At 40.6% G+C, this 15,215-nt stretch overlaps 1 protein-coding gene across 1 annotated transcript in view; it reads right to left on the bottom strand.

The window, feature by feature from the left end:
- CSMD1 (CUB and Sushi multiple domains 1) overlaps nt 1–15,215 on the bottom strand; it is a 1,986,149-nt gene that overhangs the window by 22,451 nt on the left and 1,948,483 nt on the right. Inside the window, exons 59-64 of the mRNA XM_034647758.1 lie at nt 10,164–10,340; nt 9,468–9,647; nt 6,804–6,977; nt 6,388–6,561; nt 4,515–4,588; nt 1,090–1,201 (exon numbers count right to left, since the gene is read on the bottom strand). Of these exons, the coding sequence (XP_034503649.1) occupies nt 1,090–1,201; nt 4,515–4,588; nt 6,388–6,561; nt 6,804–6,977; nt 9,468–9,647; nt 10,164–10,340 (891 nt within the window). The remainder of the gene's footprint in view (nt 1–1,089; nt 1,202–4,514; nt 4,589–6,387; nt 6,562–6,803; nt 6,978–9,467; nt 9,648–10,163; nt 10,341–15,215) is intronic.

Genomic DNA, 15,215 nt, shown 5'->3' on the forward strand with positions numbered 1-15,215 from the left:
ATTTTAGGAGTGAATAAGATTGCAAAGTTTAAACCTCAAGTAACTTCTCATTCTTTATAAAGTTCACATATATGTCTCAAGTAAAGGACTTGGCAGATAATTATAAAACAAGTTGAGAATATTAAAATTACGAATGCAATTGTTTAAAGTATCATAATATTTTGTGCTTCAGTAAATTTTCAACATATGAATATCTGATATTAGTAAGCCCCAAGCTAAACAGACACACACACACGTATATATACACATATATGCTATCCTTGTATGCATATGATATCCATATATGTACTTTGACTAGCGTATTAGCAATGATAACTTTGAAATAAATATACATTTAATACTGGCAAATAATTACAGAAAAAAAATCACATCTTATATACTATTAAAATAATTTTTCACAGCATTCTATTTTTTTAGGTTTAACACAGTAAGATTCTGTATATCACTAAATTGACAGAGGATGAAATTTTGGCTTACAGATGATTCCTATAACATTTCTTCTATTTCTCATGATTAAGTCACAAAATAAAATTTGGTCCTAAGTAACGATTTGAATGATCAATTCATATAGACTTCAAAAATAACATGTGAGGTATTTCTATTAATATTGTGACATATTCCGTGATCCATTTTACCCTTCTTTAATGGTTTGATGTAAATATTCCAGGAGAATAATACCATGCATATGAAAGCTTTCTTTCTGCGAGGGTAACTGATGTCATTCAATTGTCTTTGGTTTGGGCAGGTTCTCCAACTTGAGCGTGCCCTGTTACCACCTGGAAGGCCTGGTGAATTTTAGACGGCTGTCCCTCCTCTTGGTTCCCACCCATACCCCAGCCCCCGAGTTTCTGATTCTGAAGGTCTGAGCGTGCAGCTTGTGAATTCAAATTCCTACCACACTTGCATGTGATACTGCTGCTGCTGGTTCTAGGGAATCAAACTCTGAGAAATTCTGGCTTAGAGAATCCAAGATGATCAAAGAAAGAAAAATAAGGCAGTTCCTCATTATTTCCCTTGTGGGTAAACCCTTCCCAGACGTTTGAGAGTAAATAGGCCGTTGCTGGCTGTGGTGTAAGAAATCACACTTACGTATACACTCAGTCTGAATGCCACTCCAAGTTAAATTGGCAAGGCAAGTGCGAGTCGTAGAACCTTGAATGTGGTAACCTTTTCTGCACCTGAAAAACACGGTGCTTCCAACCTACAGAGGAAATCCAACATTAGCTTCGGTGGCAGAGTGGACGTAAGCGATATAAAGACAGTATGCCGGAAAGCTCATTCCAGGGTAAGATACACCAGTGATACTTCTCATCAACGTCAGGCCATTGTTGTTCACAGTGTGTGTTAAGGCTAGGAGGCTAGATGCGTGAGGAAAGATCCCGGTAGACACAGTGATTTGTGGGCAGTTAAGAGGGAGTTTATTTGGGTAACGAAAGGATGCTTCTTTTCTTTCATTTCAGCCCTTCCTCTCTTTGATATGTAATGATGATTTTTTTTCCCTTTTCCACTTTTTTCCCCTGCTACACCAGTTGGTATATTTAGCAAATTACTTTTTTTATTTAAGCAAATGCATTTTATTTTATTTTATTTTTATAATAATTTTTTATTATGTTATGTTAGTCACCATTCAGTACATCCTTAGTTTTTGATGTAGTGTTCCATGATTCATTATTTGCATATAACACCCAGTGCTCCATGCAATATGTACATTTGTTAACACTTCTGGGAACTGGCTAACTCCTGCTCTATCGTAGAATATCTCAAAACTCAACCTGTCCTCCTGAAGGCTCAGGTATGTGAACTATTTATTGCCACCTGCATGCCTGAAACATCTTCCCTCTAGACCATCTGGAGCTAACCTCCCCCACCCCTTAATTCTCGATATTTTATTAAATTTTACTTCCTCTGCACATTCTTTCCTAACTTCCAAGAATGCATCATATGCTGCTTATGACAACGTTCCGGAAGTACCTGTATATTTATCTGCCTTCCTTCCCTAACTGGATGTGACTCGAAGGGAAGTTTGCGCTGGTCTGTCAATGTGTTGTTAGAGGAGGAGGTAGGGTCATGTGTTGAAGGGAATCAAACATCTTCCCTGACCACTTACACCTGGGGTATGGGACCAGGTTGGGGGGAAGGGAAAAGGGAAAAGAAATGAGTTCACAGAGAGGTGGTTTATGCCTGAAAGGGAGATTTGCATGCTCTGTAGTTGTGAGTGGAACCAAGCCTGTTCCGAAGGCATTAATTACGAAGCCAAGTGAGTGTACAGGTGAAGAGTGAGTCCATCCTGATCCTTGCTCTGAGGGTCAGACCCGTTCCTTCATTCCTCTACCTTTGGTTTCTCATCTGGGCCAGTCCTTATCTCCCTCATTGGGATTTGGGGAAGAATAACTATGAGTAACTCGTGTGGTAATAGTTGCTACACTGAGTAGTGATGAAGAATGTCAGAAAAACATAGCTATTCCTTACTATTGACACCTAAATGTAGGATTCAGAATTTATACAAAAAAAAAATTCAAATAGATCTAAACTGCAAAAGAATAACGGATTTGAGATTTAGAGGTGAGAAAAGGTTAATCCGTCACCCGTCAGGATGGCCTCCATCTCCACAAATTCCCTTGTCAGCATGTCACTGACCTCATCAGACCTCCAGGCAAATATGCTACATTATTCAGTAGCAGAAAGATAAAGGAGAGCCTCTCTCATGGAGTGGTAGGAGGAAAATACAGTGTCCTTCTCAATAAATTATCTTTCAGCAGAAGGTCCCTGGCTACTCCAGGCTGATTGCTGTAAGTTCACCTGGTGTTTATGAATTGATGGGACGTGGAGGGCTGGAGACTGGAGGGTAGTCATTTAAATTGCATAATTAACACAGCAGGGCACAGGAGGTTCTAAGAATAAATGGCTCACTCTGAGTGAGTATGTTTCAGAATGCAGTGTTGAAGAAAACAAACAAACATCTGTTATATTCAAAACTTCATGTGTCCTGATGAAAGAAAAAAAAACATTTTGGGGAGATGCCTCTGATGGTGTCCGGCACCTCTTGGAAAGATGACATCTGTGTCTTTGAATTGTTAGCAAATCTTGCTTTTTTGGATACAATGTATCGTTCTTGTTAGTGTAACTTTATTTTGTTATAAGTGGCATGAGAAATTTATCCACCCCATTAGTATTTTTTTAAAATATTTTTTTATCATATTATGTTAGTCACCATACAGTACATCCCTGGTTTTTGATGTAAAGTTCCATGATTCATTAGTTGCGTATAACACCCAGTGCACCACACAATACGTGCCCTCCCTACCACCCATCACCAGCCTATGCCATTCCCCCACCCTCCTCCCCTCTGAAGCCCTCAGTTTGTTTCTCAGAGTCCATAATCTCTCATGCTTCATTCCCCCTTCTGATTACCCCCCCTTTCTTTATCTCTTTCTGCTCCACCCCTATTAGTATTTTAAGAGAGATCCCAGGGACATGTTGCTGAATGCAGTCCCCATAAATGTTGACTTCACATGGGCACTTTGCGGGCAGATTTAGAAGTTCTAAAACCGATGGTGAGTTAGCAATAGCATTACTCATATACGGTATTTCCCAGGATTCCCATATACATGGCATTACAGTTCTAGATGCCAGAAAGCATTTGCCTGAGGATGAGGCCATATTTGAGACCTAACATCAAATACACCAGATTTAACACATTAGGCACCCGTGAGACTTTCCTTTGTGGGGTGTAAGAATGTCATCAGGAAGTAGCCAATGTGTGTTAGAGCCAACCCAACGAGGCTATTTTAAGTCTCAGAAGAGACTGGGGAAATGCCTGAAGAAAAAAGTATTTTATTCTGAATTAATGGGATCCCTAACTTAAAAGCACTACACATATTTAACTTGGGCTTTCAAAGCCACATCATCATACAGCTCTTAAGTCACTTGATTACTGTAGATGGTGGAAACATTTTATTTCAAGCTTCATTACCTTCCATTTTTAGGTATTCCTCTAATATTACCTAAAGTGTTCACGTACCTCTTATTTAAAAAGTCAAATGAATGTCAAAAGCAATACTGAGCATGCCAGTAATTCATATAGAGAGATCACATGGAAGAGAAGTATCAGGACATAAGCTTATGCTAAGGGGCCTGAATGCATTTTCTCCTGTTTTTGTCTCTAAAAGGTAATATTCTTTTCCTATTATATCAGGTCGCTAGGCAGGGTCTCTTTTTGTGTAGTTATTCAGTGACCAGTCACTCTGATTTGAGAATTGCTGTGTCAGCAGACAAAAAGCATCCAATTACGCATACTTTCAAATAGAAATTAATATGGCAATTGCTACCATGTGAATGAAAATACATCCAGTTATCCCAATTTTGACAGTAAAAATATCATGCAGAAATCCACCCTGAATGTATTTATTTCAGAAATACACCATGAATCAGACAGGTGCATAAAAACACGCACGTATGTTCAAGCGTCAATTCTATTTTATACTTAGAAACACAGTAAAATAAAAATGGAATACCTCATATCCTCTGGAGCTATTTTGTATCCCAAAGTGTGGAGTACCAGGGTCTGGGCAGGTATTATGAGCAGGATCTGAAGTTCACATAGGGAAAAAAAAAGAAAGAAAAAGAAAGAAAGAAAGAAAGAAAGAAAGAAAGAAAGAAAGAAAGAAAGAAAGAGAGGAAGAAAGAAAAAACACGAGTGCCAGATACAGTTATTATAAGGATTGAATATTTTTACTAAAAGGTCTTACAAAATTGAGAAAATTCCGTTTTCACAAATGTGTAAGATGTTTTGCATTAAAGTTAAAAAGGAAAGTAAATTGCTCTTTTCATCTTCCTTTCACACTTTTTTTTAAAAAGATTTTATTTATTTATTCGACACAGATAGAGACAGCCAGCGAGAGAGGGAACACAAGCAGGGGGAGTGGGAGAGGAAGAAGCAGGCTCATAGCAGAGGAGCCTGATGTGGGGCTCGATCCCACAACGCCGGGATCACACCCTGAGCCGAAGGCAGACGCTTAACTGCTGTGCCACCCAGGCGCCCCTTCCTTTCACACTTCTTTAAGATATTACTCCTTAGTCCTTTACCAGATTCTAAACTGCTCTGTATATTATTTTCTGTATCGGAATGAACATTCTTTCCCATTTTCTGGTCGAGCATACTATATTGGCTGATTACTGATACACTCTCTTCGATAATTATTATGATCCCTTGGTTCTTAAGGATTCAACTAATGGCCATCTCTTTTAGTCATCCATTACATTATCGCAAACTTCTTGAATTAATTTTCTTTGAGACTTCCAAATGAGAAATACATTGAATGCTTCAAAATTGAGGCACATGGTAGACCCACATTTTCCCCCCAAAAATTGTACGACGTGAGCAATGAGGAGCATGCAGCTTTATTATTTGCTGCTCTCTAGCTGCTAGTATGAAAACAAAATAGCTAACTTACAACATTTGTTTTCAAGAGAAACTAACCTATGGGAAGGAAGAACACTGTTTCTTAGTATAGCGATAGCAAGCGTATAGCCACAGTTTAAATGAAACAGCAGTAAACGCGATTCTTATTAAAAACAAACAGTGCTTCAATGAAATTATTTCTGAACACCTTTGTTCTTAAGGAGAAATCATTCCATTCCTTAGAAAATAACCAAGACTATAGATCATTAATTATTTCCTGCAAATATGCAGAACATCTACTCTTCATCTCAGTACAGCTGGGTGAAATAAAATTAACCCGTCAATAAACTTAAGTCTGCAACAGTGAGGTCTGAAGAAAATTGCTCTTAATGGAAATGAACTGTTCTGGCATCTATGCCACTAATAATTTGACTTTTGACAAATGCAACTTGTATCTGAATCCTTTCCATGAGACAGAAATTCAACCTAAAAATGCAAGGTTTAAGTCACATGGAAAGCGTCTTCTGACTTGCAAAGTTCATTGTCATATTCTCAGGTCACCAGAACATAAGTGCCCCACTCCTTCCAGCACTGCTAGCGCCGGTGGCTCGGGGCGGGGAGGACACTTGCACAAGAGACGGGCACCAAGGGGATGGCCGCCAAGCAACAGCCATGCTGTCTTTTGGGTGACGCCATTTTGGAGTGGGGCATTAGTAATGGGATCTTCTACAATGCTGTCTTCCCCGGCAAGGATGCACCTGCCAGCTGAGGTGGGGACACGGAAATGAGAGAAAGACATCTGGCAGTTGTTTTAACATCCTCTTAACTTCAACTCCAAACTTGGTCTGCACGATTTAACCAGAGTAGGTGATGAGTGCTTCCACAGAGAATGATCTATGGAACGTTATCTGTGGACCCACAAGTGATTGGATTTCAGAGAATGTCCTCATCCCCAAGCACCATCAGGGCTGTCTTGCAGTTCTTACCGATGCAGGTGGGCTGCGTGCCACTCCATGTTCCGTCCGCCTGGCAGGTTCTTCTGGAAGATCCCACCAGTATGAAAGGAGATTTGCACTGGAAGAAGACTTCCGACTTATAGGTGAAGCTTTTGCCACTGAGCCGCCCCTCTGCAGGGGTGCCTGGGTCTCCGCAGAACACAGCTATGGAAGACAACGAACAGTCAGCTGACGGTATGCACCGCTGGGTCAGGTTGACTCATCCACCTTGTGTAACGAGCGTCTGCAAAATCTTTGGGTGTAACTATTAAACCCATCAACCTGCCTTGAGCAGGGCAGCCTCGAATGTGAGCCTTTGCCTCCTGCAGTGTGGCTAGCAATGACTGGGAGCTGATTAGGCTCTAGTGCAGCGGGACCCCAGAACCGAACATTGCTGGAGGACTTACGCAGGCACTGGGGGACCTCTCCTTTCCACACTCCATGGCCTTCGCAGGAGAGGATGGCGGAGTGAGAGGGCTGGAAGCCGTCCACACAGCTGTAACTTATGCTGGCACCCCAGTGAAAATCTGCTCCCTCCACTTTTCCATGTGGTACTTGAGGAGGCTGACCGCACACGACAGCTGTTTACAAAGAACAAATGAGATTGAACATCCAGGGCCTCCGCCCCAACTGTAACACTCAGAGGACCCACATTTTCATTTCACCCGGATTACAAATGACATCTACGTATGGTTTTCTTTTAATAAAAGGATTATCGAGGAAGAGAACAAATCAAAATAATAAAACTTCTCTCCAGTATTTCTTCATTAATTCAGATCAAGTACATAAAAGCAAAGGGAAGTCACAGCATATCACACTGTAAAAGAAAGCAGGATTGAACATGACATTCTCAATACATACAAGGCCAAGAAAGGAAGAGATACTCTCATGCAATAGATGTCTTTTCATGGTGGTTCCTGAGGACAAATCAAATCAGTGCTTGCTCATATGATGTGAGTACAACCTTCTGGTTTATGTATACGGACGGTAAACTATCTGTATTTTTTTACATTTAAAGATACCATATAATATCTAGAAGACATAGACTGTCGATCCATTTGTTGAATCATTAAAAACCAGGCAGTTGCTTGGTTGCAAAGGGTCTGTGAAATACTCCTCGCCAGTGTTTTACAGCATCCCTGTGCCTGACGTTTACGTTGCATGGAGCTGCAGAGCATGGACATGGTTCCCACGGATGATCGGCTCTTGGAGGACCACTGTGGACACACCTTCCTGGGAGACCCAAGAGCTTTCTGGATTTCCCACACTGGAGGTGTGCCAGTGGCAGAAGGCAGCAGAAGAAGGGACTCGGACGTATAGACATCCTCACCTGTGTTTTCTCGTGCGCGCTCACACACACGCATTCTCATGTGAGGAAGACACAGTCACACACACATACAGGTACACACCCAGCAGCTGGAAACGGGCCTTTCTCCGGCCTTTCATCTTAGGCATGTTTTCAACCAATATGTCTGAGAATGCACATGGGAGTGTCGGGGAACACACACTCGGGACAGGGGATAGCAAGTGGACAGTCCTCCAGGCAGGAACAGTATTGAGCACGTGGTCCCACACAGGAGGGGTTGAGCCTAAACAGGTTCAGGGGGGGACTGTGGTCTCATCTGGAAGGGCCTGGTTGGCCACGAAGGTAAAGACAACTGCACTGGCTATTAAAGAGGGAAACAGAAGTTGACAAAAACACATGACGTTCCAGAGGCCAGACCATTTTATTGGCCGCTGTCATCAACGTGCTCAGATGACTAGACCCCTCCTGACACTACTGTGTGAGTTTCAGTGAACATTAGCTACTGCGGCTTTGCAACAGGTTCAGCGTTAATGATGGCAGCTGGAAGAACAGGAGACATGGTGACGCTTTCCCCCTGGTGGGAGGGAAACACGGTCCCAGATCATGCCCGCATGAGAAGGGAGAGGAAGCCGTGTGCTTGAGCATGGAACTCCACTGAGGCCTCACACGAAGCTGTCCAAGCGAGACCCAAGCCCCATCTCTCTCAGAACCCAACGAGAATGACACCTTCCTCACTACCACTGCCCAGAGTCCAGCACGGAACTCCCACAGAACTATCTGTGATCCTAGGCTGACAATGAGCCAGGCACTGCATTTTTGTTTGGGGTCAGCCACGCTCATGGCCCAGTTGAGAAGAAAGCCTGCATGTGCTCCCTGAGATGATGCCGGTGGTGTTCTAACCATGCAGACCCCTGCCTTTGGACAACTTCCACAGGCTCCATTCCTTTCTCACCATCAGAGCCCACCCCGCCGCCCCTTCACTCAGGCCTCTAGACTGGCCTCAACCTGCCCTGCTCTCCCTGGAAAGTCCAACCACACGAGTCATAAATGTTGTCATACCACCTTCATATTCCTGTGGCGGCTTTGGTCCCAGGTGCCAGACCCCCCAGAACATCATGGTACCAATGTTCTCGGCCTTATTTGGTGACTGGCTCCTCTCTCTAAGCTGACTTGAAAGTCTTATAATTACACTTCCCTATTGTACCTGTCTTAAGCCTTAATATAGCTGCGGTTAACATGTGTACCAAAAGAGGAAAGCACTGGCATTTAAAACACAGACTTAGGGGCGCCTGGGTGGCTCAGTCGTTGAAGTATCTGCCTTCAGCTCAGGTCATGATCCCGGGGTCCTGGGATGGAGTCCTGCGTGGGGCTCCCTGCTCAGCGGGGGAGCCGGCTTCTCCCTTTCCCCACTGAGCATGCTCTCTCTCTCTCTCTTTCAAATAAAGAAATAAAATTGTAAACAAACAAACAACAACAAAAAAAAAGACCAGAATTAGAGGTAGCATGCTTGTTGTCTGAGTCCCAGCATCTCCTGTTCCTGATTTGTGTCCTGAGCCATTTACTAACCCTCTCTGCAAGTTGATTTTCACATCTATAAAGCTGAGATTAATGAACGAAGAAAATGAAGTGATTTTTATTTGCCAATGAGTTTACAAGAATTCCTAGTATATAGAAGGACTACAGAATTGCTTGTGAATATAGCAAAATGTAATTCAATAAACACTTCTGTGTGTGTGAATAAGACCAAAAAAGTAATGACACACACCTTTGCAGACTGGCTTGCTGTTATTCCACGTACTGTCTTTGGTACAACGGATGGTGGATGACGTGATGGGCTCCATGAGATAGCCGGGGTCGCACTGATAGCTCACGGTCTTATTGAAGGTGAAATCCGTCCCAAACTGGATGCCATTTGCCAGAGTACCTGGATCCCCACAACTTATAACTAAGGAGCAGGAGACAACAAAAAAGCATTAGAAAAATACAAAATTACCATTCAATGACTTAGTCATGACTTCTGTTCAAGTTACTCCCCTTAAGCTGCTATTCAAAGTGATGATGTAGAAAATTGTTACAGCAACACTGCCCTGTTTGTGGACGCTTCCGATCAGCCATCAGGAGAAAGTGTGTTTGGAATGTCATCAGAGAATTAAACACTTGTCTTATTTCCCTGCAAAATAAATAGGCTACAGAGAGGACAAACCTCACCTTTTTTTTTGACCCAGTCTTACAATGTCCAACCGAACTGGCCATTGGGAATAGCTTCAACCATATAAATTAGAAAGTGAAGAACACTCTAAAACAATCTAATAAATAGAGTCATCCTATCAAATATATGCCTATCTTTTTTTTCTCTATGAATTACAGATCAATAAAATACTTTATAGAGTAAGTGAGTTTTTCCTCAGTCAACTAGATGTCATGGTCATGGCCTCAGGTGCACACGACAGCAGTCACTAACCTGTACAGTCAGGGGCTGTGCCCGTCCAGGTCCCATTGGCGGTGCAGTGCCGTGTTGTGAGCCCTGAGGTCTTGTAGCCTTCCCAGCAGGCATAGATGACCGAGCTGGAGAACAGGATGCCATCGCTGCTGACAATCATGCCGTTGGTGGGCGTGCCGGGATTTCCACAGGACACAGCTATGAGGGACAAGGCCACACAAGGAGAGTGAGCTGCTACCAAAATGATGAATGCCACAGACCAAAGGTCAACTGTGTAATAGACGACATATTTATTCATTTTTTAAAATAGGATCTACTACTATGGAAGGTGTCTAATATGTATTTTACTTTACGATTCATCCGTTATTTTCTCGATGAGTTACAAACGTTAAAATTGTATTTTCGTATTATTCTTCCTAAAGTACATTACTTCAAAACAAATTAAAAGACAAGTTAAAGCATTGAAAATTCAAAGCCTTGGGGTGCCTGGGTGGCACAGTCGTTAAGCAGCTGCCTTCGGCTCAGGGCATGATCCCAGCGTTCTGGGATCGAGCCCCACGTCAGGCTCCTCTGCTAAGAGCCTACTTCTGCCTCTCCCACTCCCCCTGTTTGTGTTCCTTCTCTCGCTGGCTGTCTTTCTCTATCAAATAAATAAATAAAATCTTTAAAAAAAATTCAAAGCCTTGCTACTTTAAGATTTAACATGCTTATAATACAAAAAAAATGATTTTTTAAAAAAGATCTATATGGTAATAGCAACTCAGAAGGGCCTCCCTTCATGTAACAGCTGATTTCTTTTTTTATTCTGGACAAATCAGGTCATATTTCACAACCGTAGGATAATTCATATTGGAATATAGGGGACGCCTGAGGAATATGAATGAATTTGCTTAAACTGCCTGGTAGATGGTCTCCTCGGCATTACCCCATCTAACGGCAGCCGTGTGAATTGGCCTTGGTGTGGCTGCTCTCTCCACTTCTCTCCAGAAAGAAATCAATGCCATGTACAGACATTGAGACGCCAACTAACAACGGGCAGGGCAACAGGTCTACACTCCACGCGTGCCCCTCGCACATTCCGTAGTCAGCAAAGCAAGCTCAGCAGCTGCTGGGTGTGTATCAAGGTGATGATTTTAACCCAGAATAAGGTTTTTTTTTTTTTTTGCCTTTTGTGCTGTCTATTTATCAAAAATGTTAAGTTTTTCTCCCTAGCCCTCTCACACAATGTGCAGCTGGCAGACGTAGAAAGAATGTGACCTTTGGCTGGATTTTAATAACAGGAATGTATCCTGAGACCATTTCTGAGAATGACCAAAATATTTACAAATGCTCTTGCCTCTTTAGTTGTTCCACTTTCAAAGATAGACTCTTCTTAAAAGTATGGAAGAAAACAGACGACGAAATGTGCATAGCATAGAAGAGCCACTGTAACAGACATTTAGGGAATCGCTTATCATATCGCACCAAAAAATGCGCTGACCTTCATGTTGGAGTAGATCATGTTTGGCAAACACAACACATGCGTGCTGGTTCTTCTCCACCCGTGCTCATGACAGGCATAACCACTCCGTCACAACCCTTTTTCTCTGATGAATCTGCTGTGAATTTAAAACCCTTCCTCGCACAGATCTTTCAGCAGTTTTCTGGATGTCATTTGAGATGAGATCTATTTACCGATCGTGAAGTGGATGATACTTAACATTCTCTAAAGCTCAAAAGTTCTGTGATGGCTGTAACATCAATTAAGATGCCATATTGCAAAAATGCCAAGAGGCTGGACTCTTCGAGACAATTACTCATTCATTCAACAAACACTCGTTCATCATTTAGTATGTGGCGGTTATTGTGTATATGTACTAATGGAAAGCCTGACAAAAAAGAGAATTGTATAGATCTAATTCATAATTTAGCAAAGCAACAAGACAACCAAGTTCTCGTGTTTTATTCTAATCATATCTGCTATTAAAACCTGTGTAGCAATTTTTAAAAGTCACCTCTGAAGGCTAATGCTAAAATGAAGCAAGAGATTGGTGAACATATTCAACTTAATTTATAGACAGCTATGTTGTCAGTAAGAAGATACCCGTCATGATAATGCCATCCTAATGTTTAGAAAGTCCCTCAAATACTGTGTTCTACAAATTCAAATTCATGGTTAACTTTTTTTTTTTTCATGATAGGGACACTTTCACTGATGGTATGCCCATGAAGATGAAGACTAGAAATTAGCTTCGATATGTCTGTGTTCACATGCATTCTATCATGATGGAGGAGAGCCTCCTAAAGGAAAACATGAGCTTACGTTTATAGTCAGCAGAAGGGAAACAAGATTTTTGTATAAGTAAAAAGTTACAACTTTTTAAATACTTTTCAAGTACATTTGGTTAATGTGACTCCTTTCAGTAAATAATCATTTTCTTTTACTCGATCTATAATAAAAGAGCATTATACTTACTCCAAATACACTTTATTGCCTACAGATACCAATACTGTTCACGTAGCATGCTATATTTTGATTATGGCTGTTAAATTGAGTTGAATATTAGTTTTGGGTTTGAGTCTGATCACACAACTTAAGTAAATGTGAATGATCAAATCAAGTTCTTGACATGTAGTGTCTTCACTATAAAATGGGTATAAGAAAGGTACTTGCTCTCGGTTGTTGTAAGATGAAACATATTGCGTGCAAAATGCATAGAATGCAATCTGGCATCTTAGCAGTAGTAGCATAATACATGGTAGCTGATGCATTGTCATTTTCGTTATAATCACTGTCATCACACATCTAGTACCTGGATAAAATGTAGGCTTTATCACAGTCTCATGGGAAAGAGGATTAAGAGTTGCCTAAGGCAACTAAAACCAATGATATAGTTATAGTTAAGCAGCTTCCTAAGATACATCCACTTGAAAAGTTCAGTCAATGAGTCTATAATTAAAAGAGTGGATTGGTAACAAAAATCTGAAATCACGGAAATATGTTAGAAATATAAGTTCTCTGATGTTTAAAAGTTTTTAAAATATTTTTATTTTGTGTTTCATGAACCTTTTTTTTTTCCTTTTACCATTTATTCAATGTCCCATCAGGCTCTAAAGGCTTTTGATAGACTCAGAAAAGGTGATTCATCAGGAGGAAGATGTCTATGGCCATACCACCCTGAACACGCCTGATCTCGTCTCATCAGGAGGAAGATGCTTTCAGTGGACTGAATACATGGTCATGGCTAACACTGGTGGAAATGCAAAATTCACTGGAACCCCCTTTGCTATAGAGAATAATATGTGCCCCAAAGATCCAGACCTATTATAACAGGTGAGAAAAAAATAGAAAGCTACAGAATGTCCAAAAATTTTTAAACATGTGTGTTGGGGGGGTGCTGTAAGATTAGGCATATATTCGTTCCCATCATTTGTTATTACAGTGAGAGTAAATGATACCATTACTTACTCAAATTCCCATGACTTCTGTGCAATGCAGGTTTGGAGGTAGTCAATTGTGTGGGGAATAGCATATTTGAGAAATACTTGCCATATTGAAACATTTCCACTTCTTTCTGTACACAGATTTTAACGGCCAAGTTTCTAAGCATTTTATAAGAAACACTTAAATTTCTAACTTTAGATAAACAAATGCCATTCTAAAAATACTTGTATAGTCTGAGTTAGGTGTATTATGAGGCGAAATCCAATTAAGCTCTCCTAATCAAATAAATGAATTCATTTATGTTTTGCTGGAATAGAACTCATGGTATTATATCACAGTACCAAAGTGAGATTTCTATGGAAAAACATCACTCACTGTCAACTGTTTTAATTTATTTCACCTTTTAAATGTGCAAAGTGCTTTTTCTATCAATAAACCTGTTATAGAATGTACAGTCCCAAGTGAATGACCATTCTTAATAGAATATGGATGTATTTAAATGAGGTTTGTTCTGCTTTTGGGAGATATACTTTCCCAACAAATTTGGTTAATTTCTTTTCTTTTCTTTTCTTTTCTTTTCTTTTTTTTTTTTTTTTTTTTTTTTTTTTTTTTTTTTTTTTTTTTTTTTTTTTTTTTTTTTTGTGGGGGGATGTGGAGAGGGAGAAAGAGAATCCTAAGCAGGCTCCCAGCATGGAGCCCAACACTGGGCTCAGACTCACAACCTTGAGATCATGACCTGAGCCAAAATCAAGAGTTGACTGCTTAGGGGTGCCTGGGTGGCACAGCGGTTAAGCGGTTAAGCGTCTGCCTTCGGCTCAGGGCGTGATCCTGGCGTTATGGGATCAAGCCCCACATCAGGCTCCTCTGCTATGAGCCTGCTTCTTCCTCTCCCACTCCCCCTGCTTGTGTTCACTCTCTCACTGGCTGTCTCTATCTCTGTCAAATAAATAAATAAAATCTTTAAAAAAAAAAAAAGAGTTGACTGCTTAACAAGCTGAGCCACTCAGGCACCCAATTTGGTTAACTTTTAACAAATTATTTTTCAACCATTTTTTTGCCCCATTCTTTCTCTGTTGTTTTTCTTCTAAAACTCCAATTATAAGTATGTTAAACTAGTTGGTATTATCCCATAGGAAATTAGGTGGGTCATTCTTTTTTTTCCCCTTTCTGTTTTCAGATTGGGTAATTTTCATTGAACTGTTTTCATGTTAACTGACCCTTCTGACATTTTTAATCTGCTAAGCTTATCTAGAAAAGTTTTTATATCAGATACTGTATTTTTCAATTCCAGAGTTTCCATCTGATTTTGTTTTTATTATTTTCATTTCCCTGTTGAAATTCCCTGCTTATGGCTCTAACATTAAGTCCGTGAAGATATTTTAAAAACCTGCTTCAAATCCTTATTCATTATTTTCAACATTTGGGTCATCTCAGGATCAGGATCTCAAGATCAGATTCTAATTCTATTGTTTTTGTTTGTTTGTTTGTTTGCCTATGGATCATATCATTCCGAGGTCTCCATATGTAGTGTTTTTTTTATTGTATGCTGGACATTGTGAACAAAATGTTGCCTGGATTATGACATTCCTTCAAAAGGTGCTGGGGTTTATTCTCATGGACTTTTAAATTAGTTGCAGATCTTTGGGGTC

This window comes from Ailuropoda melanoleuca, chromosome 18 (genome assembly GCF_002007445.2).
Source record: "Ailuropoda melanoleuca isolate Jingjing chromosome 18, ASM200744v2, whole genome shotgun sequence".
NCBI classification, from domain to species: Eukaryota; Metazoa; Chordata; class Mammalia; order Carnivora; family Ursidae; genus Ailuropoda; species Ailuropoda melanoleuca.